Raw genomic sequence first — 27405 nt, forward strand, 5'->3', positions numbered from 1 at the left:
GTCAAAGCAAGTATATTCACTGTCTCTTTTTAATTTCTTAATTAATTAATTAATTAATTTTGAGATGGGAGTCTCACTATGTTGCCCACGCTGGTCTCAAACTCCTGGCCTCAAATGATCCTTCCCACTAGCTGGGACTACATGTCTCTTTTGACTTTGAATTTGTTAGTTTCAATGGGACTTGGAAAGTAATAGCTTCTAGATGGGAGTGCCTCCAGTTTTCACTTCATGTAGTCTCATGAACAAAAGGTAGACATTGTTATAGGGAATAATGATGAGGTAGATGGAAGAGAACAAAAAAAGGTTCAGAGTGAAGGGGACAGAAAATCATTAATATTTAAGACAGAACAAAGTTGATGTTTCTACTTTGGCGTTTCTTTGGATTTTTATAGCCTGGGGATTTCACTGGCTACATTCCTTGACCTAAAGGGATGGGCACAGGTTTTGGAGTCACACACCCCTGGGTTCAAATTCTGGTCCTGTCACTTACTGACTGATGAACCTTGGACAAGGTATTTATTCTCTCTTGGGCTTTTGTTTCTTCACCAGTAATTGTGATCATTCTTTTGTAGGTGTTTGTACAACTCAATAAATACTTGGAACAGTGCTTAGCATTTATGAGATGCTCAGGAAGTGGTAGATCTTATTATTTTCATCACTCATAGTATTGTAACTTATTATCTCCCTGGGCGTATAATGTGTTTTGCACATAGTAGTTACTCAACAAATGTTTGATGAATTTCTGCTTTGGATAGATAAGCAAGTTTGGCTTTCTCTGCTGTCCTAAAGCACTCCTGGTAGGAAAATCTTCTCCACTTCCCATGCTAGGCTGAAGATTCTTCTGTTCTGCAGCAACAATTTGAGCACTCTTAGCTGGTTTCCTCTGGATCTTAGACTTGTTCACCTCCTAAACTGTTTAGTATTTGGTACAACATGCTGTAAGGAGGCCTCCCTCCTCCCTCCCAGTAGAAACGAAAGGCAAAGGAAGTCTGCAGAAACAACCAGGGGTGTTAAATTACTCATGTTTATTTATAACAGACCTTCAGCCAGTACAGTACAAAACTTACAGTAGTATATCTCCATTACACAAATATTTACTTACAATATATTACATATACAAAATGCTTTGCAATAAGTTTCAAAAGCTAGTTTAACTCCCCCTTGAGAAAGGAGAAAAACTCTTAAAAAAAAAAAAAAAAAGGAGGAGGAGGCGGAACCAGAGGAAGAAAGGAGGAGGTGAAGAGGTAAGGGTCAAAAGAGACACTAAACATAGGCTACAAAGGAAACCCTAGGAGAGGGAGAAGAGAGGTGGTATTGCACTTGCTTCTGTGTTTTATTTTTTTTCTTTTTGTTCTTCATAACTTCTGATTAAAAATATATATATATATATTATGTACACAAGGAAAGAAGCTGCTGGAAGTATTACAAAATCCTATCTGCAGCTTGGACACTGACACACAAAAAAAGGTCTGAAAAAGTGTTCATTTAGAAATTTTTGTGTGTGTAGCATTGATTTTGAATAGCAATATAAAAGGAAACACCTCTTTTCTCCATGTGGGTTTCAGTGTGTGGTTTTCTTTTTTTTCTTTACTTTTTTTTTTTTATGCAAAAGAAGTTGGGAGAGAGCATGAGGATGTTTGAGGTTCCAGAGCTGGAAGGCTCTGAAAAGTAGGATTTTGTACCTAAGACCCTGGTTAAAGTGCAGTGATGGTCTGGAGAGAGACAGGATGCCCCTCTCTCCCCTCCTTAGCACCTGGTCTTGCCCTTCCAGTCTCTGCTCTCATGGGCACAGAGTATAGCCTCAGAGCATAGTCCTTCATGTTCCGGGAGGTTACAGGTGCCAAAGCTGACTGGGGGAGGGGATAGGGGCACCCTAAGGCTCTGATTCCCCAGAGGGGACTAGTCCTTTTGAAGTGTCACCAAATACACAGCAGACACAGAAGAGGTGGGATGGGGTAGATCTAATGGGAAGGGGCTCAATAACCAGAATAGTTCAGGAAAAGCCCAGATATTAATCTCAGTTCTTCATCCTGAAACAAGGAGCTAATACCCTGGGGTGCTGTTGAGAAGATTCTTCCCTTCTCTAGAGACCACTCTCCTCTAAGCTAACTTCCCCATCCTCTGAGCTTGGCAGCATCTACTTATTGCTACATTGTCAAAGAGGAACAATCACCCCATGATGCCTCTCTCCGCCAATCTGGTTCTTTTGGGGAAACCACGTAATGGGGAAGGAAAAGGAGGGAGAAGAGGATAAAGTTTTTTTAGGGTCTCCCTTCCCACAAGAAGGGAAGGTAGACTCCTCTTAGAGCCCTTAAGAGCCCCAATCCCAGGGTCTGTTCCTTAGCCCACCCTTTACCATCCCCCCAAAATATCCCTGATAGGGAGTGAGAAAAGTAGGAGGCAAAAGAGCCAATGAGGAAAGGACATGTGGAAAGAAAGATAGAAGGGAAGTGAAAAGGAGAGAGAGAAGGACCAAGAGTTACAACTTGTGAGGTGTTGTGTTTGGTTTTTAGTTTTTTTTTTTTTTTATTTAAACATAGAAAAACAGCCTTTGGTTTGAATCTCAAGGAAGCAGAGAGTGGGATGGCTGTGGCCTCAGGCAGAAAACTCTTGTAGAAAGAGACTTCCACTTGCAGTGGACTTGTATCTCCTCCTGCCCCTTCTTGCTAATCCTAGGTTACCCAAATAAGCAGGGGTCTCTGCAGTAGCCAGGAGGAGTACTCCCTCCTACCCTATGTCTGGGAGCTGAGTGTAGAAGGGGGCAGTAAAGGATGACCCCAATTCAGTTGTCCCCATCCCATTCTTGCTGGAACAAGGGTGGAATGGTGTGAGGGGTACGTGCCCTTGCTCATCCTGGGATAATTTTTGGTTATACTGAAAATTAGAAGAGAGAAAAGAGACATGAGTTTCTCTCTGCCACTGATCCTAAGAATAGGGTCAGGAACCCAGGAATGAGAGAGTGAATCCTGCTGGGAGAGAAAACCAGAAGGCAGCATGACCGAGGGATTGAGATAACCCCTTGTCAGTAGGCAGCAACCCACTAGTTTCTCATAGGATGGGGAGTAGCCCCTGAGAGCCTAGGAAGGTCACTAGAGTGAAGAAGTTTGAGAGGTGGAGGAGAAAGAGAAGAATATTGACCCACCCACCCACTTCCCATGCCCTGGTTCCCAATTAGGCACCTGTGGCTCCCAATGTGTCAGAGACAGGGTTGCAGACCTAGCCTTGGCCCCTGAGAATATAAAATTGGGGCACTGCAAGGAGAGAAAAGCCACCACTGAAAAGACTGGCAGATTGAAGAGGCTAGAGCAGTGTTGAGGAGTCGTTTGAGGAGAGGGAAAAGATATATCACATCCTAGAGGGAGATCCTGAATGTAGGATTTGAGGAACTCATATTATTAGGGGAATATCAAGAGGACCCTCAGTCCCACAGTACCTGGGGAGAATTTTTTCAGCCCCTCCTACTTCCAAATGAGGAAATAATTCTTCATTCATTCAAGAATAGTGCAAGCTGCCTAAAGTGAGAGGGCACAAGAGGTATGGAGTACCAGGTTGAAGAGTCCCAGAGAGGAGATATAATGCCACAGAGCTAAGGTAGGGCCAGAGGGAGGTATCAGCGTCAAAACTGAAGAATTAGATAATGTACAGGGTGAGGACTTAAAGCAAGAAGCTCAAGGTCTCTTAGTAAGTACTAAGAGGGGCTTCCTACTCTGGGGCTGTTGGAGGATACTGGATCAAAGAGAGAAAAATTAGGCCTAACATGGAAGGGAGCTGTGGGCAGGGGGGTGGGGGAGTGGCAAGTGAGTGACATAGGTTAAACAAAAAAGCAAAAGAAAAATCAACTAATTAATAAATAACTCAGTAAGAATGCTGCGATGAGAGGGAAAGAGAAAAAGGAGAAACAAGCAAAAGGCCTGTTTCATCACAACGCTTAAATTGGTCAGGGGCGTAGAGGAGAACAGGTGAGGAGGAGTCAGGGTCAGGTGTGAAGTTAGGTAGCCAGTAGTGGGGGCTACAAAGCAAAACTTGGGATGTGGGAACAGGGATAGACACCTGTTGTAGGTAGGGCAGTAGAGTGGTGGACTGAGGGGAGAGGGAGAGGTCGCTAGCCCACCTTATGCTCCCCCCGGACAATGTGGGAAGAGAACTCGTACCGGTCCTGGCTGTGGTAACCACAGATGTTACACTCGAAAGGGTCTCTGAAGCCATGGCAGCCCATGTGGATAGTGAACATGACGTGGTCCAGGAAGAGGATGCGGCAGTGCTCACACTTGAAGGCCTTCACGGGCTCACCGCTCTCGCCCACCACCCGAAGCACTTCCTTGGAAGGGCCTGGGGTACCCCGCAATAACCCCTCCTGTGGTTTGGGGTCCTCTTTGGCGTAGGCAGGACTGTGCCGGCCCACCACAATGGTGGGAGGTGGCTGGGATGGGGGACCCTGAGGGAGGGATACCACCCCCCCAACCCGATCTTCGTGGTTGCTCTCTGTGTCTGTGGAGTCCTGGCAGCCATTGCTGGGGGATGCCCCAGGGTCAGTCAGGGGGCCTCGGGCCCGGTAGAGGAGGGGACCTCCATCAGCCAGGTCTTCAGGTCCCTCACCTGCTTCTCGGGACCCTGGAAGCTCCAGTCGACTAGGAAGGGGCTGCATCTGGGTGTAGACAGAGCTGATGACAGGCGTGAGTTCTGAGATGCAATTGGTGGGTGGAAGGCGGAGGGGACGCAGATGCTCTGCGCCCACAAAGGCCAGGGAACCTCCAAAGCCAGGCTCCAGACCATGGTGTGCCACCAACTCTACATCCTTTTCATAGCCACCCGAATTCACATCATAGGGGAGGTCTGAGAGGCTGAAGCGCATCTGCTTTTCGCCTGTGGAGAAGAGGGTCTCAGCAGGGCTGGGTTTGGAGGATTCCTAAGACTCTCTCCAGGATTCCTTCTTTGTTTTCTTGACCATGGGGCTGGATGTAACAGTATTTACTCCTCCTCATTTGCTTCCCCCGAGGTCAGGTCCTCTGTGGGGCCACTCCCTGACTCTAGGCTATAATCTTAGAGAAGGACTCAATCCTAGCCCATAGATCTTTAATACTTACTTCATTACTCTCCATAAAGCTCCAGGTCCTTAGAGAGCTAATGACCAGTGCCTGGTCATCCTCACTTCTTCTCTCTGACTCTAAGGGCCCACACAGACTGAAGTCCTTGTTATTTTCAAAAACTGGGAGAACCTGAGCCCTTGACCCCCTCCGCTTACAACCACCGCAAGAGTCCTCGACATGTACCCCTCTCCACTCCCTAGAGGTACATCCTCCCTCTTCACTGCCTTCCTATTCTGCAGATAGATTCTGAGTACCAGAGACCACCAGACAGCTTTCTTTCCCTAAATCAAATCTCCAGACCACAATCTCTAGTCAAATGGCAACCTGATCTCAGATTACTTGAGCTATGGCTTAAAGCTGATGTCTCTTTTCCAACTGGATTCTTACCTACAAACTTCTGGGGTGTGGAACGCTTGCGTTTGGTGAGGCTGTTGGCCAGACGATCAATGAAAGTTGGCCGATCAGAGGATGAGTGCAGCATGGACTCTGGCACCATCTCTAGGTCACGTATCTCGTCACCTAGTGGGGAGGGAGGTGGGGACAGGTAGTAGCAGTTGAGTGGGGGTAGCATTGGCCCAGCTGCCTTTGCCTGGAGAAAATCAGCATGTCAGTATCTAAGGAAGTCATACCTGATGCCTGAGAAACTGGGTTGTGTTTACTTTACCCACCTAAAGCTCATCCCAGCAACATTTCAGATTGTTTGGGGACACTTATATACGTTTGGCCCTCAATTTTAGACACCTTGTGTTCTTTCTCCCCCTTTAGACTGAGGACGTGGACCCAAATTTCCCCTACCTCTAGATCTCCCTAAGGCACCTATCACAGACAGGGCTCTGTACCACATAGGGTACTCAGGATGGGGTGCTTGACAGACTTACTGGGGTAACTATCCCCTATTCCACAGACCTCATTCCTCCGTGGGAGGAAGTGCTGGAATTGCCTTTGTCCTGCACTCCCTGTCACTCTGCCCATAACTCCTCCATAGTACTGCCCACAGCCCCACCTGGTTGGCCTGCCAAAGCTTGGGCTTCAGTGCTGAGACTCTGTAGGTAGTTGTGGCATCGCTCCTTGTGCTCCTCTAGGGTACTCTGCTGTTTGTAGCTCCGGCCGCAGTAGTTACATTTGTAGGGCTTGCCCACTGTAGGAGAGGAGACTGTGGAAGAGAGAGGAGAGACGGCTTCAGAGTTACTTCTCCCTGTGCCCTGGCTCTGCAAAATCATCCAGGAACAAATGTACACTGCATGGGGAAGAAGGGACGTTGCTAAGTTGAATTCTTCTGCTTGTCTTTCCTTCCCCAACTTCAGCTGTAACCATGGACAGATGAACCATATTTGGGGATGAGGTATAACGTGCAGCTACGGGAGTGAGGGGATCCCAGGACATGTAGCTTCAGACTGGTGGTAGCTTCAAGATGGCCAAGTTGCCGCTCAAAGGAAATGGGGACCCAGGGACTTTGTAGGGGATCCTTCCTGACAGGCAGGCAGGCCCCACCCCAGGATCTCAGAGTCTGGGGCCCAGACTGTGGTTTAACCTTTCCATGTGGCAGGCGGATGTAAGTGCTGTTTATCACACAAGGGGATTTTCTGCTTACGAACTATGTGCTTTGGTTTGGGGGAAATAGGTGGGCTGGAGTGACAGAAATGAGAGCCCTTAGATCTGCCAGTGTGGGGAGGCATGGTTTTCATTGACCTTTACTTGTATTTTACCTCCAGTCCTAGCCTGGTTTTACTGATTATTTTGTCTTTCTGTCTCTCTACACTGAGATACCAAGAGAGCCCTAGAAAGACCATTCCTGATAGAGAAATTCTGAAAAAAGACAAAGAATAAAAGAACAGAAAAGGAAATAAAGGAGACGAGTAAAAAGAAGAGAACACGAAGTTCGGGCTTTTTTTTTGGTTTTGTTTTTAAATAAAGAATAGGTTATAAAGATCTTGTTTCTACTGAAGAAAAAAACTGGGAAAACAGAGTGGTACATCATTTAAAGACAACCCTTAAGACATGATATTTGTGAGAGGAGACAAAAAAGTGAAGAGAAACAGGTATTGTATATTTTATGTATCTTGCTACTATTGAGCAGGGAGATGGAGAAAGTATCTCTAGGAGGCTGGTAATTACTACTCACTGACCCCCTCTCCATGCCTATGCTGGGCCTTCACTAAATCAGTCTACTGCCATTTTGCTCTTGCTCTTTAAACCCTAGTATTGTAGGAATGAGATGAACACCATGGTCCCTATCTACCCAAGACCTCTGGGGAAATGGTTTAACATCTGGGAAAGGAATGATTCTCCAACCCCTTTTTTTCTTTCTTTTTTCTTTTTAAAGCTTTCATTGCTACATAGTAATTGTACATATTTATGAGGTACATGCAATATTCTGATACATGTGTACAATGTATAATGATCAAATCAGGGTAATTGGTATATCTATCACCTCAAACATTAATTATTTTTTTGTGTTGGGAACATTCAAAATCCTCTCTTCTAGGTACTTTGAAATATGCAATAAATTATTAGCTATGGTCATCCTGCTGTACTATGGAACACTAGAACTTATTCCTCCTATTTAACTGTAATTTGATACCCATTAACCAACCTCTTCATATCCCTCACCCTCCACACCCTTCCCATTTTCTGGTAACCACTATTCTACTCTCTACTCCTCTGAGATTAACTTTTTTAGCTTTCACATGTAAGTGAGAACATGCATTAAACACCTTTTTTCTTATAACATGGGTTGTAACAGAAAGTATCTCACAGAAATGGGTGGGACTCAAGAGTATATCTGTGTCTGCTTCTGTTGTTAATAATCTACAGAACAACATCCAAAATCCACCCAGCTGACCTCGCTGTAGTTGGTAAGAATTCTAGGGGCCAAGTCAGCCTTGTTCCAAACCAGCAGGGGGAGCAGCCCCTTTTCTGAGGAGAAGGAATACGTATCTCTGGCACTGGACCTTGCTTGACAGTGGGGTTCTGGCTAGGCTGCAGAATAGCTTTCTAACCCGCAATTCATTTTTCCCCCCACAGCTTCAGTTTCCTTTTCAACAAAATGGGATAATCACATCTACCTTGGAATTGTTATGAGGATCACATGAAGAGACACAAGTGAAATGCTCTGTAGATTATAAAGCATGAATCAACGATGATCTTTCTCCCTGTTTCTCCACATACATAGAGATAAAGAGGTCCCAGTTACAAGGTGGGAGAACCTGGAACAAGGTAAGTGGATGGAGAAAGTAGAGGGTGGTGAAATGATTGCTCTGTCTCTTTAAATCCTGCTCAGGAGAGTTTAAGAAAAGAGAAAAATAGCCAGGAAAGTTTCCAAGGACAGACCCTACTAATTCTTTCCCCTCTTCCCTTCTTCCTGCTTTTTCCCAGTCTTGAGCTCAACTCCTTCCTGCCAGTTCAGCTCCTGGCCTCTTCCCAAGTCTGAGCCAAAAGCTAAAGCATAGTAAAATGCCTGAAAAATGCTGTGTGTCCAGACAGATATTGATTCAAGCAGTCTTGACTGGGCTAGAAAACCTTGTTAATCCAGTGTCCCGGCACTGTTCCACACATTGACCTCTCGGCACCCTCTGGACTTGCTTATACCTCTGGGAAGGTGACAACTTCTAGGGACAGGGAAATAGGATACTCTTTTCCTATTTGGAGGTCTTAGGCTCCTTTCTTCCAATTTGAGAGGCCTATGAATATTTACAGGATCCAGTAGGAAGTAAAGGAGAGGACAGATAGTGGCTGCCCAAGACCTGGTGTTGCAGGGACAGGGTGAAGATGGTGACAGGTGTAGGGCCTGGAGCAGATGGGAGTGGGAGGAGGGATTTCCCTGGGGCTCAGAAATGAGGGGTGATGGAGCAGGGAGGGCTCTGGCATCAACAATCTTTAAAAAACAAAAGTCAGGGAGGGTGACTGTTAACAGCCAAGAACATTGCCCATGTTCCTTTTGCTCCATGTCACAGAATGTGATGGATATAAAATACCCCATCAAAGAGTCCCCCAAATTCCCCATGGGGCCCTACTGCCCAGAGCAGGGGTTAGAGAGACAGGGCCGTATTTGCTCTATAAGTGTTCCCCCCTCCTCAGTCACAGACGCTGTAACTCCCCAGATAAAGAGAAGCCACTGAGCTCTATTCACTGGGTGTGCAGGAAGGAGCCCCATCCTCTCCTCTCCCACTGGATAGTCACTGACCCGAGTGTGTGCGGAGGTGGCCAGTGAGTGCATCACGCCGGCGGCAGGCGTAGTTGCAGAAGGGACATTTAAAGGGTTTCTCCCCAGAGTGCAGCTTGATGTGGCGAAGCAGGTTCCCCTTCTGGGTGAAGGAGGCACCACACTGGTTGCAGTGGAAGGGCCTTTCACCTGCAAGTGAAAGAACAGATTCCAGAGGACTGGGCATGAGGAACTTTGAAGGTTGAACCTAGCCCCCAATGCTCTGCCCTACTCTGCCCGAGGGAAGGTGCTCTGAACACACTGCTGAAGGCAGAGCTGTGCCACACACACTAATGCCGCTTTGTGTAGATTAGATGTGTGGCAGGGATAGGGGCACCAGGCCTGGAACACGAGGCCAAAAGACTGTTACCAAAAACTGAGCCCCACAGGGCCCACTCTGCTCTAGGAGCCCAAAGCCTGAGGAAGCTGAGAAGAGGAGGCTTCTGTTTTCTGTTGTTGTTGTTTTAATTATGAGATGGGAGGGCTCAAACAATACCTAGGAGTTCTATCCCTATTGGACTATAGGATCCTTGTTGAGGCTACAACACCTTCCCTTCCATCATACCCTGAGAAAAAAATCAGCTTCTTAATTTAACTTTTTATTTTATTTTTATTTATTTATTTATTTATTTTTGAGACGGAGTCTCACTCTGTTGCCCGGGCTAGAGTGAGTGCCGTGGCGTCAGCCTAGCTCACAACAACCTCAAACTCCTGGGCTTAAGCAATCCTTCTGCCTCAGCCTCTCGAGTAGCTGGGACTACAGGCATGCGCCACCATGCCCGGCTAATTTTTTCTATATATTTTTAGTTGTCCAGATAATTTCTTTCTGTTTTTAGTAGAGACGGGGTCTTGCTCTTGCTCAGGCTGGTCTCGAACTCCTGACCTCAAGTGATCCTCCTGCCTCGGCCTCCCAGAGCGCTAGGATTACAGGCGTGAGCCACCGTGCCCAGCCTAATATTTTATTTTTTTAATTTATAAATAACAATAGTTGAGGAAAGTGCCAGGAAAGCACAGGTATTGAGTGGAATCCAAATTCCATTCCCTCCCACTTTTTTTTGTCAGCCAGAAAATGTGTTGGGAGAGACCCTTCCCTTTCTGAGGACACCCTGGCCCCAGCGTGGCCTCCTCCAGCCCTCTTTCTACCGTTGTCCCAGCACTGCCTCTGCCTCTCAGCCCCACCCTGGGAGCTCTTCCCTGAGTCCCTCTGGCTTACTCACCAGTGTGGCTGCGCTTGTGCACCATGAGCACGTTGGGTCCAATACAGACCATGCCGCAGACATCACACTTGAGTTTGCCATTGGGCAGCCGGATGCCACCAGGGGAGTGAGGCTCTGGCCCACTCCCATCACAGTAACCCAGGGGCTCCGATAACGAGTCTTCCACAATCACACTGTCGTCCTTTTCCAGGAGCCGCTCATCTGGCCCCAGCAGTCTGCTCGACTCCTCATCGCTGTACATCTCCACCTTGATGGAGTTGGCTGGAGGGTGGGATGGTGTTTAGAACAGAGACAGGCAAAAGGGGAACCTGCCCTCAGGCCAGAATGGCACACCTAAAGTCCAAGAGGGTGCCTTTAGGCCCTGAGACAGTTAGGCCTTAAAAGGGGCCAACACCCTAGTAATCCAGGTAGTGATATCAGAGTCCTACTAGAACCTGAAACAATCTTTTCCTTTTCTCCCACCCACCAGGCAAATAGGCTGCAAAGAGAAAAAGTTGGGGGTATATAGGATGTCTTTTGTCATTGAGGAGAGGAGGCGACTAAGGGGAACCATTTTTTCTACTCTCTTATCATTAAGAAAGATGTCTGGCTTGGCTCTGGGCAAGAAGCCAGCAAGTAACAGTGGCGGGAAAACAGTCCTAGGAAGACTGAGGGGGGACAGCAAGCTAACGAGGGAGCAAAACTGGAAGACGCACATGGCTTACATTTTCCTCTCACCCCATTAGACTGAACCTCTCTACCCCCTCCATAAAAATCTGAGGCTGAGCAGTGGGGATAAAGGAAGGAGGAGCCATTGAGGAGAAGGCTTTGGCTCTAGCTCTGACCTACATTCCTGGCTATTCCAACCATTTAGAGAATGTCACAGATCTAGGGCCAGCTGGGGAGGGGCAGTCATGGGGACCCTGTCTGGGCAGGAGAATGGGGTGTGGGGAGATAGGGAGGCCCCTCTACTCTATTTCCTAACTCTACCTAATGACCATTTCTATCTACCTGCTTCTCCAATTCCAGAATTTCTGTTTGGAACCTTCACCTTAATCCCACCAATGCCTTTTTTAATTCCACTCTAGTCTGCCAGTGACTCTTCACTTTCGTTTTGGAAACCAGGAGAACCCTAGACACTGGGCTCCTTATTGCTCTTAGAGACTCTGAGCAGGAGACCAAAGGGAGGCGACAGTGGGGAAATGGTTGCCAGCGGAAGGCAAACTGAGAGCCAAATGCACAGGGGATGCCTACTGCCAGGAGCGGGTAGGAGGCTGCACTTACCACTGAGTGAGCGGCTGGGAGAAGAGTGCTGGCTGTTGGGGGTGCTCACTGAGGGCCCCACTGGGGCCCCAAGGAACTCCTTCTCCAGAGATGAGTCCCCGCTACCTTGGAGGAGAGAACAAGAGGGCAAGTAAAGCTGGAGCTGGAGCCATCTTATTGCCTAATCTTATTAAAAAAATCAGTTAAATTTCACATTTATTTCATAGCCATGTACAAGGCGGTGTTTTATGCTGGACACCATACCTTGTGCCTTCCTACCAGTCTGGGTGCCTGGTGCTGACTTCTGTGAGCTCAGTGGCTGGGCCTTGCCTACCTTACCTTTATCTAGGCCTGGGGGGAAGAGCATCACTGCCTGACGTCCACAGGAAGCAGGGCTGGGGCTGGGCGGGCCAGGGCAGAAAAGAAAATGGGGGCCTCGGGAGGGACAAATGTTCAAGACAGATATTCCTTCCTACGATTGCTCTCTGGAGCTCCCAGTACCAGATTTGGGATCTGTAGGAAGGGCAGCTGGAATTGTCCCTGAATCTAATGATAATATTAGTAATAATGACAGCAGCTAATATTAATTGAGTGTTTACTATGTGGCAGGCATTATCCTATGCACTTAAAATGAATTATTTAATCTTCATAATAACCCTATGAAGTGGGTGCTAATATCATCTTGATTTTTCAGATGAGGAAACTGAGGCACAAGAGAGGTTATATTACTTGCCTAATGTGATGTAGCTGGTACTGGTGGAACTTGGATCTGATCACAAACAGTCAGTGCCCATGTCCTTCACCACTATCTACACAGCCAATTAGGAGGTACTGTGTCAGCTGGGGAGAGTAGGGCCCATGAGACTTCCTAAATTCAGCAAAAATTTGACTACTATAGAAAGCCTTCTATCTGAGATTCTAATCACATATTTACTATTTGATGTTGCCTTGACAGTTAAATAATCAGCTTATTCTCGATACGTTTATTTTAGTTTGTTGACAAATTGCTTTATAAAAATGATTTTTGAGAGTTTCATGGTGTTTTTTGAAATTAGATAATACACCTGAAGATATATGTATGTCTTGTTTTTAAAAAAATCCCTCCTCCCCACAATCTTCTGCACAAATACATAGGTGAAATAAAAACACGTAGATACACACACAGACACATATCACATACGTAGATACATATAAAGAAAACATACCTACTGGGATAAACATACCCATAGCTTTCTATATTATCTGCTAACATGAACATGCATGGATATATGCCCACAGGCCTAAATATGGAAAAGAGAGAGAGACGGAAGGAGAGAGACAGAGAGAGAGAGAGAGAGAAACCCTAAAATTCATCCCTAAAGTCCACCTATTAGTACTTTACCCAAGTGCCCAGCTATGTACATACTTACTTTCACAAAATAAAGATTCCATTATAAAATGGTTGGAGTCTTGGGCCTGAGGCAAGAAATCCGGAACACACCCTCCTGAGGGATCCCTCTCCAGCTTTGGTCAGTGGGAAGAAAACAACCACTCAGGACTTTGGGACCATTTTCCATTCATATCCTCTCCTAAAGTCCCATTTCCCCCATTCTTCCCATCAAAGCCTGAGGAAATTTGTTCACTATCTATAGAAAAAGCCTTATGGCTTGAATCTGAGTTCTCCCAGCTGGGGCTCTTTAGGTGAGCCACGGTTACCTAAAAAAGCCCCAAATCAGAATCACACACATATCATGAAGTAAGCATCTCAGGGTTGTGGGTTGAGACTTACAGGCTTAGAGCCAGTTTTAAAATATGTCCTTTCAACTACGTGTAGGATTTACTAAGGTTAGAGGGGCTGAAAAGGATATCTTCTTACTGCCTTTCAAATATTAGTGCTGACTTGCCCTAAATCACTGGATGTTAGTAAACAGGGAAGAACACGGCTCTGGGCTCTGGCATGTGGGCCTTGACCCTAAATAGATAAGTGGGCTTGCTAGAAATCCATTGCTGGTCCCAGTGTACTAGGCTGAGGCTGCCTCTTGGGGCCAGGGGCTCGACATATGGGGGAAAATGTCTTTAAAGAGATACTTGTAAACATGAAGGGAAGCATCCTTTCTGGCTTTCCCAATTAAGGTGTGGAAACAGGAGGAAGAGCAGGAGCCTCCAGAGTCACACCAGTAATTCAAGAGGCCCTTTAATGCTGTTGTCCTCCCTACGATAAAGTTAAGAGGGAAAATAGGCTCAAGCCTACTTTAATGGGGCTAATGCATAAAAATGAATCTGTTTCAGGGGTCAGAAGGTCTTTCTGGGGCCCCAGGGATTTTGAATTTCTAGACGGGGGTGAAGGGGACTACAGTAAGATTTAGGAAGTTCAGCAGTTCTTCTCTCAGCCCCAGAAACCCCAGTGAGGGAATTTCAAATGTCTGGGACTCCCAAGAAATCCCAGACTGTCAAAGCCAAGAATTAAGGCTGCTTTCAGGTTTCAGAAATTTTCTTGGTCAAAGTCATCATAGATTGGCTGAACCCCCAGAGGGCAAAGCCAAATCATGAGGTTCACATCAGAGGAACTGGGAGGTAGGTAAAGGGCAGAAAAGCAGCAGGAAAGAAAGGAACTGGGAAACAGCCCACAAGCTAAATGTGTTTCACATGTTGAAGGAGACTAGCCCTCAGCTCTTGCTGCCCTTGCTCCCTTCAAATAGTGGCTGCCTCTAGGGAATGACCATGAGCTTGGAGAACCTCCACACTTCTTTGCAAGGGACCTTATCATAACTGCTTTCCCTTTCTTGACCATGGGCTCCAGGGTGGCAAGATGCTAACCTGCTATCGGGGAATAGTGCAAGAGCAAAGAAAGACGCCCATCCTCAGCTCCATTGTGGGGAGGAGGCTGAGGCCCCTCAGATCTCTGCTCAAGGCTGAGGCATATGCTGCCAAGGCTCCTCTTCCTTACCTTGATTCTCTCTACTACCAATTCCCACCCAGGCCTGTCTCGGCATTTCACCCCAGGCAGCTCTGCCTCTATCCCCAAGGCCTAATCAAGATGTCACCAAAAGCTCCCACTGTCCAAGTCACCGTCTTTGCTTAGCAACACCAAACACCCTTTCCCATCCTCCGCAAGTACAAGGAGGAACGCCCCCTCCCCCGCTACACACACACACACAGCCCATCCTCTCCCTCTCCTCAGGCTTGGGAGTTGTTACTGAATTGGCTCCCTAGCCCCAGCACCCCCCTTCCCCCCTCCACTAGCCGCCTTCTGCCTGAACTTACATTATCCTTCCCTTGCCGGTGAGACCCTGGGGTGCGAACGCGGCCGCCGCCTTGGAAACGGCGAGGGAGTGCGGGTGGTGTGTGCATGTCTGCGTCTCGGTGGCAGGCAGGGGTGAGCCCAGCCACTCACCTTCCAGGAAGCGTGGATTCCTGGAAGTGAGGGGAACCGCCGTCATTTCGCAGGCAGCGGCAGCGGCACGGTGAGCAGGGGCCCACGGCTGCAGCCAGCAAGAACAGCTCAGCCCAGGGTGTATGTGTGTTGAGTGTGTGTGTGTATATATGTGTGTGTGTGTGTGAGAGAGAGAGAGAGAGAGAGAGAGAGAGAGGAAGGGAGGGAGAGAAAAACAGAACGCTTGGATGTTCTTGAGGAGGGGGCTGGAGAGAATGCCTATGTGTGTATGGTAGGGGGATGTTAGGCTACAGCATCCCTTTTCCAAGACAGTGAAGGGGGTGGGGGTGTGCACAGGGAGGGAGAGGCAGATGCCGTTGCCCTCGTGCCCAGCAGACAAAGAAGAACTGCACAACAAATGCTTGAGAGAGGCAAGAGAGAGAGAGTGTGTGTGTGTGAGAGAGAGAGAGAGAGAGGGAGAGAGATGGATGGGCCTGCCGGTGGGAGGGAGAAAAGAGGGGGCCCCCAGGGAAGGCCCAATCCTCTGCCAGCTGGGGAAGCCAAGGCCCCAGAGGTCATGGGGCCCAGGACACAGGCAGCTTCAAGGCTCTCAGATCAGCAGAAAGCCCCTCCCCACCAAACTCAGGCACTCTTTCCCTCTTCTTTCCCTCTCTCCCCACTCCTGCAAGAGGGAGGTTGCTCTCTAGATCTGGGGACCGACAGCCCCCTCCTTCCCAGCAGCGAGAGGGCCCAGCACAGTCTGGTGTCAGGCTAGTGTTGCTCTGTGGCCCGAGTTCTTTCAGATTCCAGGCAAAAAGGCCGGTACAGTCTCACCACCTCCCCTCCCTCCTGTGCCCCAGGGGCCCCAGCAGCCGACAGCCCTGGATGAATCCACCCTCTATCAGGACAAGGCCTCTGCTCCCTTCCCTTTCAGAGGAGCTGCTCACTGACAAACTGACCTACTTTGGAAAACTACATTTTCTGATTCTAAGAATTTGGGGGTGGGAGGGGCCATAAAACTTTGGGCTGCCTATCCCTGAATCCCTTTCTACTAAGATTCCCTTAAACATTTCACAGTCCCAGAAAACTTGGGGCAAGCACTGCTCAGTCAATTAATTGAATTAGCTGGGTTTGAGCAACTCAGTTTCCCTTGAAAGATAGGGGAATGGGGAGGGGGGGATCTGTGCGGTAAATTAATGGACTCCTGCTTATCTTCCCTTCTCCCCTGTCTGGGAAGGGAATGATCTGTACCTTTAGAAGGAGAAAAGGGGAGAAAAGATGGACTTTCTGAATCAGGTTCTGTGAGGTGTTAAAATCTCTTTAAAGAACAGGAGAGATAACTCCCTTCATCAAGTGGCCAGGTGAGGGAAGGTCCCCTGCAGTGGAGGTGGAAGAGCTGTGATAACTGTGAAAGGCCCATGGTGTGCTCTAGGAGGGCTGTACACTGCAGCCTTTCCCTCTGTTTCCATGTCAGCCCAGGAGAGATGGGTCAGTGGTGAGCTCACAAGTGCTCCTTCAGTGGACTGTCGCAGCCATGCCCAGTCCTACAGGGGGCACTTTCCAGAGCTCATGGTAGCCCTTCCTTGACTTTTCCTTTTCCCTTTCTATGGTAGCTGCTGACATCTAGAATTCTCAAAGTACAGATGAAAGGTTTCTGGCTTCTACTTTCATTCAAAAAACATCCTGTGCAGAGGCCACTTCTTATCTAGGAAATGCCAATCTGCTGAAAGCAGGGAAAGCTTGGTTTCATAGCACAGTGAAGCAAATATCCTCAGCAGTTTTCTGCTAGTATTCACTATTCTCCAGAGATAGTACTGAAAAGAACTCCGTGGGATATTTCCCCAGCTACTTTCATAGTTTCTCATTTGCCTACCTCATGGCAGGGACTAGTTTTTATCCATCTGAGTGTTCCCCAGTATACTAAAGCAGGCTCCTGAGTGAACTTGTTGCTCAATAGTAGTTTTCTTTTCTTTTTTTTTTTGAGACAGGGTCTCACTCTCTTGCCCAGGTTGGAGGGCAGAGGCATGATCATAACTCACTGCAGCCTCAAACTCCTGGGCTCAAGCAATCCTCCTGCTTCAGCCTCCCAAGTAGCTGGGACTACAGGCATGCACCACTATGCCCGGCTAATTTTTTTAAAAAAATTTTTTGTAGAAATAGGGTCTTGCTTTGTTGCATAGGCTGGTCTTGAACTCCCAGCCTCAAGTGATCCTCCTGCCTCAGCCTCCCAAAGTGCTGGGATTACAGGTGTGTAATCCAAAGTACCCAGCCATGGTTTTCTGAATAGACTTAACTGACCAGAAGGTAGGAGTATTAGCTGGTTCTTCAGAAGGGCCATGACTTTAGTTACAATAAAGTCTCTTCCAATTAAATCAGTCTATGTGATCCCTGTGATTCTGTCCAGCATGTGGCAGGTATTGAATGCCTTTACCCATTCCAACTCCTTCCCTCCTTAAACTAGAACAGGGTCAATGTCTTACCTTACATTACCCAGGTGTTGCCAATGACTCTCATATGTGTGTCTGACCCACCTTGCTGTCTCCATTAGTGCATGCCAATAATTCATTGGTCCCACTTTAGAGTAAAAAATAAGCTATAGGTTATTTCCACAATGGTGGTTGGGTTTCTGCTGGGGATACTCATCACATCAAAACCCAATTCTGAGGCCAGGGGTGGTGGCTTATACCTGTAATCCTAGCACTTTGGGAGGCCGAGGCAGGAGGATCACTTGAGTCCAAGAGTTTGAGACCAGCCTGAGCAACATAACAAGACCCTGTCTCTACAAAAAATTAAAAAATTAGCCAGGCTTTTTTTAAAGCCCGTAGTGCCAGCTACTGAGGAGGCTGAGGTAGGAGGATTGCTTGAGCCCTGGAGTTTGAGGTTACAGTGAGCTATGATGACACCACTATACTCTAGCCTGGACAACAGAGTGAAACCATGTCTCAAAACAAAACAAAAGAATAAAAAACAACAACAACAGAAAGAAAAACCCAATTCTGGCTTCCTTTACCTCTAATAAATAATTTCCTACCCTGACATGCTAATGGTCTAAACAATGATTCCTTCCATCTTAAGAGATAACTCTGTCTTAGGCCCTTCCCTAAACTCTCAGAGAGGGAGCTAGATAAAGTTTCTAATTTCTCTTCTGTTTGTTAAACTTGTTAAATTTGATTACTTTCATATCTTTAAAAGCCATTTATACTATAAACTATGATCTCTTCTGCCTTAGTAAGAATACTTGGCAGGTGCGAAAAGCTATAATGTGTTAAGATTGTGGAAAAGGATTGGGGAATGAGATTTGGGCTCTATATTCCTACCTTCAAAGGCTGAAAACTGGTGGCCCACTGGCTGAATTCAGCCCATGGATAAGTCTGACTTGCTCTTTGGAATATTTTTTAAAATATTGAGTCATTATTTTGAAATAGAGCTATTTTATACAAAAATGTGGATTTCTGATTAGTCTTGAAAAGTTGGAAGTTTTGGCCACACTAGATATACTACATGGCAGTGACTGGTGGACACTAAATAGCTGCTGTCCCTCGAGGTGGGACATGTGTTCACCAGTTCATGACAGCCACCACCATTCTCTTCTGCTTATTATCCTAACCTGACTTCACTCATTGAAATACCCACGTGGCCCTTGCAGGCCTTTGAGGTTTGAAACCCTGCTCCACTCTCTACCTGGATGGGACAGAATTTCATGTTTGGCTGATGACTTCAGAGTGCAGAAGGAACCAAATCTTTCTACCTATTTGTTTCATATTATTCCTGTAGTGGTAACCACTCATATTCCCCTCCTATTCCCTTCCTGTTTCCCTAACCCCAAGAAATCTGGGAAAGAGAATCACTATTTAGGGAATGTAAAAATCAACAAAATAATTACACACTACCAAGAACTACCAAGCAAGCATAAGTGTCAGCTGTGTGACTAGAACATTTAGAGGTCATGTGCCTAGGCTGAAGGCTCTCTGCCTTGCTCCACAGAAGAGTGTCTGCTCCCGGCCCCTTGCAAATAGAACACACAGAGGCATACCAGACATATAGGAGCGGCCATTGCAGTCTTCTATGTCCATTTTAAAGAGATTCTGCTGAAAGAGAAAATAGCTGCTATTAGAAGCTAGATCTGGGAAGGAGGAGGTTTTTCTGTAACATTCTTGAACTAGTAGGAAACCTAAAGCATCACTTAATCGTGGTCTGATACTATTCTAAAGAAGAAAAACCTCATACTTTGTCCTGGTGAGAAAGACAATGTACCCTGATTTATAAACTCCAAGATTTCCTCCAACCCACAACTTCTGCAGGCCTCCCCAGACTCCAGGGTGGAAACACTATCTTAACCCAGCATGGTCCTGGATTATGAGAGTAGACCCTCTCCCTGTAGGTGGAGCTCATGCTGCGGGAGACAGGTTATACCTCAGCCCTCAGAGGCTCTATACCTCAGTTAAGGATAGGGTAGCAATGGCCGGGTGCGGTGGCTCACGCCTGTAATCCTAGCACTCTGGGAGGCCGAGGCGGGTGGATTGTTTGAGCTCAGGAGTTGAGACCAGCCTGAGCAAGAGCGAGACCTCATCTCTACTAAAAATAGAAAGAAATGATCTGACCAACTAAAATATAAATATATATAGCCGGGCATGGTGGTGCATGCCTGTAGTCCCAGCTACTCGGGAGGCTGAGGCAGGATGGGCATGGTGGTGCATGCCTGTAGTCCCAGCTACTCGGGAGGCTGAGGCCCAGGAGTCTGAGGTTGCTGTGAGCTAGGCTGACGCCACGGCACTCACTCTAGTCCGGGCAAGCAAGACTGTGTGTCAAAAAAAAAAAAGGATGGGGTAGTATTAAAAATAAAAGGAAGAAGCTGGATTTAGTCATTCAAGGGATTCTTTCTAGAGGTGTGTGGTGGGAGGGAGGGTGGCAGGGAAGGAGAAGGTGGAGGGGAGCCTGCCCACCCAGGGTTCAGTGATAAGTCCTCCACTGAAGGTGTAATAAGTGGCTTTCCCCACCCTCTCATCAATTACTCCGCTATACTTGTTTTTTGTATTCAACAATCAGGAACTGGGAAAAATTAAAAGTGGTAATTTGTTGCAATGAATTATCCACTTAGGAGCCTGTGAGAGGAGGGGGGAAAATTCTATCTGGTAGAAATTTACATATATCCAAAATTGGTTTCATCACTCATCTAATGAAAAATAAATGCCCCTGAGGCAGATTTAGGGGAGGAAAAGTGGGGCAAGGGAACAGCCTGAGCTGCCACTGGGATTCTTTCATGTTTTTGAAAAATCTCACTGAGGCTGATAGATGAAAATTTGGTTTGCTTGTAATGCTATATTGAAAGACGTGGGATGATGGGGTACAATAGGGCACACAGGGGAAAAGTGTTTGTTTTGCTGCCCACCTTGTCTGGAGCTGAGAGACTCCTCTAAAAGGCTCATGAGAATACCTGAAACATGGGCTTACCTTCACTTCACAAATCAACTCTCCCTTACATTTCATCAGAAAGATTCCTAATCTCAACCCTATTTCCCTAGGAAGCCTGGATGTGGAGGAAAAACATTCTCTAAATTTAGTTTCAACTCCTCTTTTCTTGACATCCTCCCTGGGATGGACTGAGCTTTGGGACCAGACCACTAGAACAAACCACAATTATAAATGGTTCCTTGAAGGGTCCCTTAGGGGCAATGATTAGAAGAGCCCATGTGCATAGTAGTTAGAGAATTCATACCCTCTGGAGCTAGCTACAGAACTTGAGGTAGGCAGAGATACGAAGATGAGAGAGGGCAGTCTGGTACTCAGGGTCTCCTTTCACTTCCAAATCATTGGCTCTCTAATTGCCCTTTGGGATTTTTCAAAATGAATGCAAAGCTCAAAGTGCCACTTGTAACTTCCCTCACATACACCCCCATGCAAGAGAGGCAAGACTGAGCAGGATTTTCCATTTTCTGCTTGGAGAAACTGAGGCTAAGAGTAGTTAAGTTACTTGTCCCAGGGCTCATGGTGAGAACGGAACAAGAACAATATCTCGCCTGCCTTTCTGAGGTGTACTCTTTCCTTTAAACAATAATGGCTCCTTTCAAAAGCCAGGCTACTCAAGATCTTCATGGATCTTCTTGCTTTTCCATGGTTCTAACATCAATTAAGGCATCTTTTCCTTTGGTGTGATCCTCATGGGAGTGGGGTCTGTTACTTAAAAAGGAAGAACGAGTTGAGCTGGCTCTATATGCTGATATAATTGTTGAGGGGGGTGGGCACAGCATGCCTCATGCCCATGTGAACAAGGGGCTAGACAAGCACTAGGTGGGCAGAGCAGTTGAAGCATAGCATTCAGCTAACACTGGCTCAGGACGTGTATCTTATTCTTGGACTCCTGCCCAAATGGCCCCAAAACAATTTCTAGAAGGATCTGAAGGAGTTGTATTCTGAGTTGGACTTTTTTTTTTTTTTTTTTTAGACAGAGTCTTGCTCTGTTGCCCAGGCTAGAGTGCCATGGCGTCAGCCTAGCTCACAACAACCTCAAACTTCTGGGCTCAAGCAATCCTCCTGCCTCAGCTTCCCAAGTAGCTGGGACTACAGGCATGCACCACCATGCCCAGCTAATTTTTTTCTCTTTATATATTTTTAGATGTCCAAATCATTTCTTTCTATTTTTGGTAGAGACGGGGGTCTCGCTCTTGCTCAGGCTGGTCTCGAACTGCTGACCTCGAGCAGTCCTCCCGCCTCAGCCTCCCAGAGTGCTAGGGTTACAGGCGTGAGCCACAGCGCCCGGCCTGAGTTGGACTTTCTTCAGAACAGTAAACTGAGCTTTCTTGCTTCTTAATTGCTCTTAACAGGTGCTCTGTGACACATCTTGGGCAAAATCAGTACTTAGCTGCCTCCAATTGGCCTAAATGCCAACTCGGTAACCCTGGAAGTGAGAGGGAATTGAGACTCTGCTGTTCCCAGTTCTGGTTTTCTGAGAGCCAGGAGCAAATCAGTAGATGTACTTTACTCTTTGCTCAAGTCTCCCTGTGGAAGATTCCTCCCAGCCTTCCCACTCTTCACCTCTCAAAGCACTTCTTTCCCTGCCTAAGCAGGCAGGCAGATCTTAATGTCTCCTTAGAGGAACTGGGTCAAATTAGTCAGTGCCAATTGGAGACATGTTACAAGAAGAGGAGGTATGAGGAGAGAGAAGTTAGTTACACAAGACAGGTTTGGCTCAAAGGTTTTGGAAGGAAACTGGCTTTAAAGTAACATAAACGTCATTTAGTGATGGAGGAAGGCACATATGTACTGTAAATTCAGTTTAGTGAGCAAAGCAACTAGAAACAGCTAGTCTTCTAGTTCAAAAGGAAGTATCTCTGTGAGGAGGGAGGAAAGGTTGGTCATTGTAAGAGACACATTTTCTTTGTTGTCCTTCCTTCTTCCCTCTCTCCCTCCCTCCCTCCCTTCCTCCCTCCTTCCCTCTCTCGCTCTCTTCCTGCCCTCCTTCCTTCCATAGGGTCTTGTTCTGTCACCCAGGCTGGAGTGTAGTGGCAAGATCATAGCTCACAGCAGCCTCAAACTCCTGGTCTCAAGTGATCCTCCTGCCTCAGCCTCCCAAGAAGCTGAGACTACAGGTGCACAACACTGTGCTTGTCTTATTTATTTATTTTTTAGAGACAGGATCTCACTATGTTCCCAAGCTGGAGTGTAGTGGCTATTAACAGGCTAGATCCAATCATAATGCACTGCAGCCTCAAACACCTGGCTTCAAGCAATCCTTCTGCCTCAGCCTCCTGAGTAGCTAGGACTACAGGTGCATGCCACTGCGCCAGGCTCTTCCCTGTTCTTTTTTTTTTTTTTTTGAGACAGAGTCTCGCTGTGTTGCCCGGGCTAGAGTGAGTGCCGTGGTGTCAGCCTAGCTCTCAGCAACCTCAAACTCTTGGGCTTAAGTGATCCTACTGCCTCAGCCTCCCCAGTAGCTGGGACTACAGGCATGCGCCACCATGTCCGGCTAATTTTTTTCTGTATATATATTTTAGTTGGCCAGATAATTTCTTTCTATTTTTTAGTAGAGACAGGGTCTCGCTCTTGCTGAGGCTGGTCTCTGACCTCGAGCAATCCACCCGCCTCAGCCTCCCAGAGTGCTAGGATTACAGGCGTGAGCCACCGCACCCAGCCTTTTTTTTTTTTTTTGAGTCAAAGTCTCACTCTGTTGCCCAGGCTAGAGTGCCATGGCATCAGCCTAGCTCACAGCAACCTCAAACTCTTGGGCTTCACCAATCCTTCTGCCTCAGCCTCCCGAGTAGCTGGGACTACAGGCATGCGCCACCATGCCTGGCTAATTTTTTCTATATATATATTTTTAGATGTCCATATAATTTCTTTCTATTTTTAGTAGAGATGAGGTCTGGCTCTTGCTCAGGCTGGTCTCAAACTCCTGAGCTCAAACCATCCACCTGCCTCGGCCTCCCAGAGTGCTAGGATTACAGGCATGAGCCACCGCGCCTGGCCTTTCCAGTTCTTTTGAATCCACTTGGCATAACAGTAGTCCTCCATGGTTCTGTCTTTCTCCCATTAACATGATATCACATTTGAGCAGGAATGGGCATCCTTTCTAGACAGATGTCCTACCAGAATCAATGACAATCAGCAGTGAGAACCAATCCAGACTCTGACTTCCAAGGGCAGGACAAGCATCAGCTACCACCCCTATATACCCCAAAACATTCCCACTATTGGTGATAAAAATGTGAGAAAGTCAAGTTTTCTTTATATAGCGGCTCTGAAAGCCTGAAATAAGGTGGACATCACAAGTAATTGAACCCTTCAAATCCTCCAGTCCTGTTTAATGCAGTGACACTTCAAAATTGGAATTTAAAGCATACTCATTGTGGCCTAGTGTGCAGAAAGGTACTGAGGAGGATGTTGGGAAAGAGGGTGGAGGTGGAGAGAGTGGCAAGGATCCATGCCATCATTTTGGTTATTATTCCCAAACCATAACAGGGAGAAGTGGAAAATTTTTCTCCAGTTTCCCACAGCACCTGGGTTCTGAAGTTGAGCCCACTCGTTATTAACAAGACAGAACTTCCCATGTACCTTGGGTGTGAGCAGTTCAGGTACTACAAATAGATCAGACCCATAGCATCATCCTCTACTGTCTGTGCCTTCTTGAACTGAATGGAATCTGAGCGAAAACATGTTGGAATCACACAGCTGACTCTGCTGTCTGTCAGGGGTTTGTATAATTGGGGAGGGGTAAAGGGTTAGGGAATAATATGGAATTAGGCATTGTCTGCAAACTGACTGCATTCCCCTTTCAAGGAAAAAGACCTAGACATTGAGCAATTTGCAGCTCTGAAATGATCTTTAGGGTCAACCTAGTGCTCTCTGAAGTAAACCCACCAACCTTTGCTCAGCCCGTGTGTCTGTCTTTACAGTGGAAAGGTCTGACTCATTTTTTTCACCAGGCTGTAGATGGTGACCTTCTGTCTATATATAATACAGACGAAGACAGCTCAGCTTCATTATCTAAGTGCTTGGGGAGCAGTGCAAAAGGGATCAGGTCATCCTAGGAATAGCCAGTCTCTAAAAAATAAGGGGTAAAAGCTGGGAATACAGCACCTGGACAGTGGGAAAATATCACCTCATTGTTTCCTTTTAGATTTCAGGTGGATGCAACTTTTCTCTTGTTCTTTGTGCTTCCCTGACCTCCCCATGCAGACTGCAAAAGAGACAGAAGGCTAAGGTTTATGGGTGGGAGGAGAAACAATCCTACCCATCCCATGTCTCATTTCAGGACTCAGGGAGCTAAGGACAAGGGCCAAACTAAACATTTTAAATCACTAGTTGTGGTGGACATGAGATGACACTTTTTGGGTTTTCTGTGTGTACCCCTAAGTATTGCCCTGTGTTTATAGAAAGGCCCCCAAAGGTCACTCACTGCTGTTCAGTTTTATATTTGGACAGGTGTGGGAAAAGTAGAGCAGAGGATTTCAAGTTGAGTTTTGTAATAATCAGTTTTGAAGCCAAAGATGCCCAAAACAGGGTAAGCTCTCTCAAGTGAAGTTTGAAAAAAAATTTTTTTTTTTTTGTTGAGGCAGAGTCCCGCTCTGTCCCCCTGGCTAGAGTGCCATGGCATCAGCTTAGCTCACAGCAACCTCAAACTCCTGGGCTCAAGCAATCCTTCTGCCTCAGCCTCCTGAGTAGCTGGGACTACAGGCATGCGCCACCATGTCCAGCTAATTTTTTCTATATATTTTTTAGTTGTCCAGCTAATTTCTTTCTTTCTTCTTCTTTTTTTTTTTTTTTTAGTAGAGACGGGGTCTCGCTCTTGCTCAGGCTGGTTTTGAACTCCTAACCTCGAGCGATCCGCCCGCCTCGGCCTCCCAGAGTGCTAGGATTACAGGCGTGAGCCACCGCGCCTGGCTAAAGTTTGAAATTACATGGAAGTCTCTAATTAACTATTCTGAGTGGGATAGGGTGGCAAAAACGTAGAAGAGACAGTGGCCAAGAGTCCCTGATACATATTGATCAAAAGAGCTCACTGTTGTTTGGGCCAGAAAGATATTTTCAGGCTCCTCTGCTGACAAAGAATCTTGCTCTGATAATCCAATGTGGTAAGCCTCTCTCTCTTCTTCATGTGGAGGGCCTAGGGTGGGGGTGCTCCAGGACCTGGGAAATCAGGAGCTGGAATGAAGTTGAGAGATGATTTCCAATCTCTTGGTTTTTAATAGAAGAAACTAAGCCCAGAGTCACTTATCTGGTTAGCAACAGAAGTAGGACAAGTAGAACCCAAGTTACTAGGAGAGGGTTCTTTCCACTAGAGCACAAAGTTAAACTTGCCCCAGTTGGAAGGTTTGAGCCACTCTGCTTGCCTTCTTTCTTGGGTTATAAAATGAATAGTTTTTGGGTCTGCATTTTGGTGACCTAAATACATCCTTGAACTGGAAACTCATGGATAGGAGGAAAAATAATCCTCTTCCTCCTATGTCTCTTTTCAGAGATTATGGGCCTGAGGAAAATGCCAAACTAGATGCTAAGTCTCTTTAAGGTAGAAACAGGGCTCCTTGGCCCAAGGACTACCCCAGCATATGTACTGCATCAGAGCTTACAAGGTGGATTCTACCCCAGGGACCAGGTCATTCATATCAGCACTACCCTTTCTTAGAGACGCTTTTGTCTGATAAACCTTGAATCTCTCTCTCTGTTTCCAGAACAGAGTCCATAACTCTTCTCAGAAGAGGAACCAAATCAATCAGCCTGGAATTCAAAGCCTTCTCCAGCAGAGTCAAGAGACCTATTAAGAAAGGGAGTCCCTCTGCCTGTGGCATTGTCCACATTTACAGGGTTACACTCTTATTTGTTCCTACAGAGTAAAATGATGCCAGAAATACCTGCCCAATAATAACTTCTCTTTCCTTGGTTATTTTGTGTGGGGGTGGGGAGAAGGGGGGAGAAGAGGAGGGAGAGAGAGAGAGATGGCCAGTTTGGCAAAAATAATTCCTTTATGGATGTTGGGGTGTGTGTGGGGGGGGGGGTAGGATAAAAGATGGGATAAGTTTCTCCCATGCTGAGAAGTACAAGCTGCAGATTTCAAACTAAGAGGAAATAAAGAAGAAACTTCACTGGGAAAAAGGGCTTATTTCTGAGCCAAGTCCTGAAATATGCCTTACCCTTAACCTACTGAGAGGAAGAGGATTGCTCAGATGCTACAGCTGAACTAATTAAGTGTACTCAGTGGGCAAAAAAGACATTATATTTTGTGTTTGAGACATTGACATCCATTGACTAGGACAAGATATAATTCTGAAGCTGCCCAAATGAGGGCAGCTTCCACCACCCTGAGGCCCACCCCAGAAGCTCCAGTGAAATCTCTCCTGCTTCCCAATGGTAAGGCTATTTTCTTCTTTTAAGACTTTATTTTTATCTCAGGACCCACTCATCTGACTGTTCTCATGACCCAAGGGGCTGTCTGGATTCTCTGGCTTTAGGCTGTTAGTTGGGAAGGTTGAAGTCCTCGTGTAAACCACAAAGCAAGATTTACTGACTGGCAGGCCTGTGAGGAGGTGAGGATTACCAGCTGTGCATTTCATACAACCCTATCAAACAAGACACGATGCTTTCAAGGATTGTCTGATTTGGCCTCTTATTTGGGCTTGTCTTCAGAATCTGAGTTATCTTAAGTGGAAATATTCTAGGTAGTCTGACAACTGTTTTTCATGCTTCCTAAGGATATGAACATATATGTATCTTCACCCAGGTAAAGCGAGCAAGTATCAGTAAGGGAAGACAGCCAGGCTTCAATGGTCATCTGGTTGGCCATGCTGATGAAAGACCTAGAGCTAACATGTGAGC

At 46.6% G+C, this 27405-nt stretch overlaps 1 protein-coding gene and 1 long non-coding RNA gene across 3 annotated transcripts; one reads left to right on the forward strand and one right to left on the reverse strand.

Moving 5' to 3' along the window:
* Window positions 1–1006: 1006 nt before the first annotated feature.
* IKZF4 (IKAROS family zinc finger 4) lies at window positions 1007–25625 on the reverse strand. Its single transcript, XM_045553690.1, has 8 exons — window positions 25596–25625; window positions 19133–19187; window positions 11769–11873; window positions 10506–10766; window positions 9271–9438; window positions 6091–6240; window positions 5475–5606; window positions 1007–4863 (listed from the first exon to the last, which is right to left on the reverse strand). Exons 2-8 carry the CDS (start codon window positions 19170–19172, stop codon window positions 4103–4105), a joined length of 1617 nt encoding a protein of 538 aa, XP_045409646.1. The 5' UTR covers window positions 19173–19187; window positions 25596–25625; the 3' UTR covers window positions 1007–4102.
* On the forward strand, window positions 8241–26445 carry LOC123639670. 2 transcript variants are annotated; one of them, XR_006735788.1, is made up of 2 exons: window positions 8241–8303; window positions 26265–26445. It is a non-coding gene; the product is annotated as an uncharacterized LOC123639670 (long non-coding RNA). The 2 variants fall into 2 exon arrangements; XR_006735789.1 differs by having other exon boundaries at window positions 8272–8303; window positions 26270–26445.
* Window positions 26446–27405: the final 960 nt, after the last annotated feature.

This window comes from Lemur catta, chromosome 6, assembly GCF_020740605.2.
Source record: "Lemur catta isolate mLemCat1 chromosome 6, mLemCat1.pri, whole genome shotgun sequence".
NCBI lineage: Eukaryota > Metazoa > Chordata > Mammalia > Primates > Lemuridae > Lemur > Lemur catta.

What these genes read in the sequence shown, in the direction of transcription:
- IKZF4 (XM_045553690.1), bottom strand. Translation starts at nt 19,172, where the DNA reads ATGGACATAGAAGACTGCAATGGCCGCTCCTATATGTCTG. An exon ending in CCACCTCCGCACACACTCGG is followed by an intron (nt 6,241 to 9,270) that starts GTCAGTGACTAT and finishes TCTCTTCCACAG; the next exon opens with TCTCCTCTCCTACAGTGGGC. An exon ending in CACACCCCAGAAGTTTGTAG is followed by an intron (nt 4,864 to 5,474) that starts GTAAGAATCCAG and finishes TCTTCTCCACAG; the next exon opens with GCGAAAAGCAGATGCGCTTC.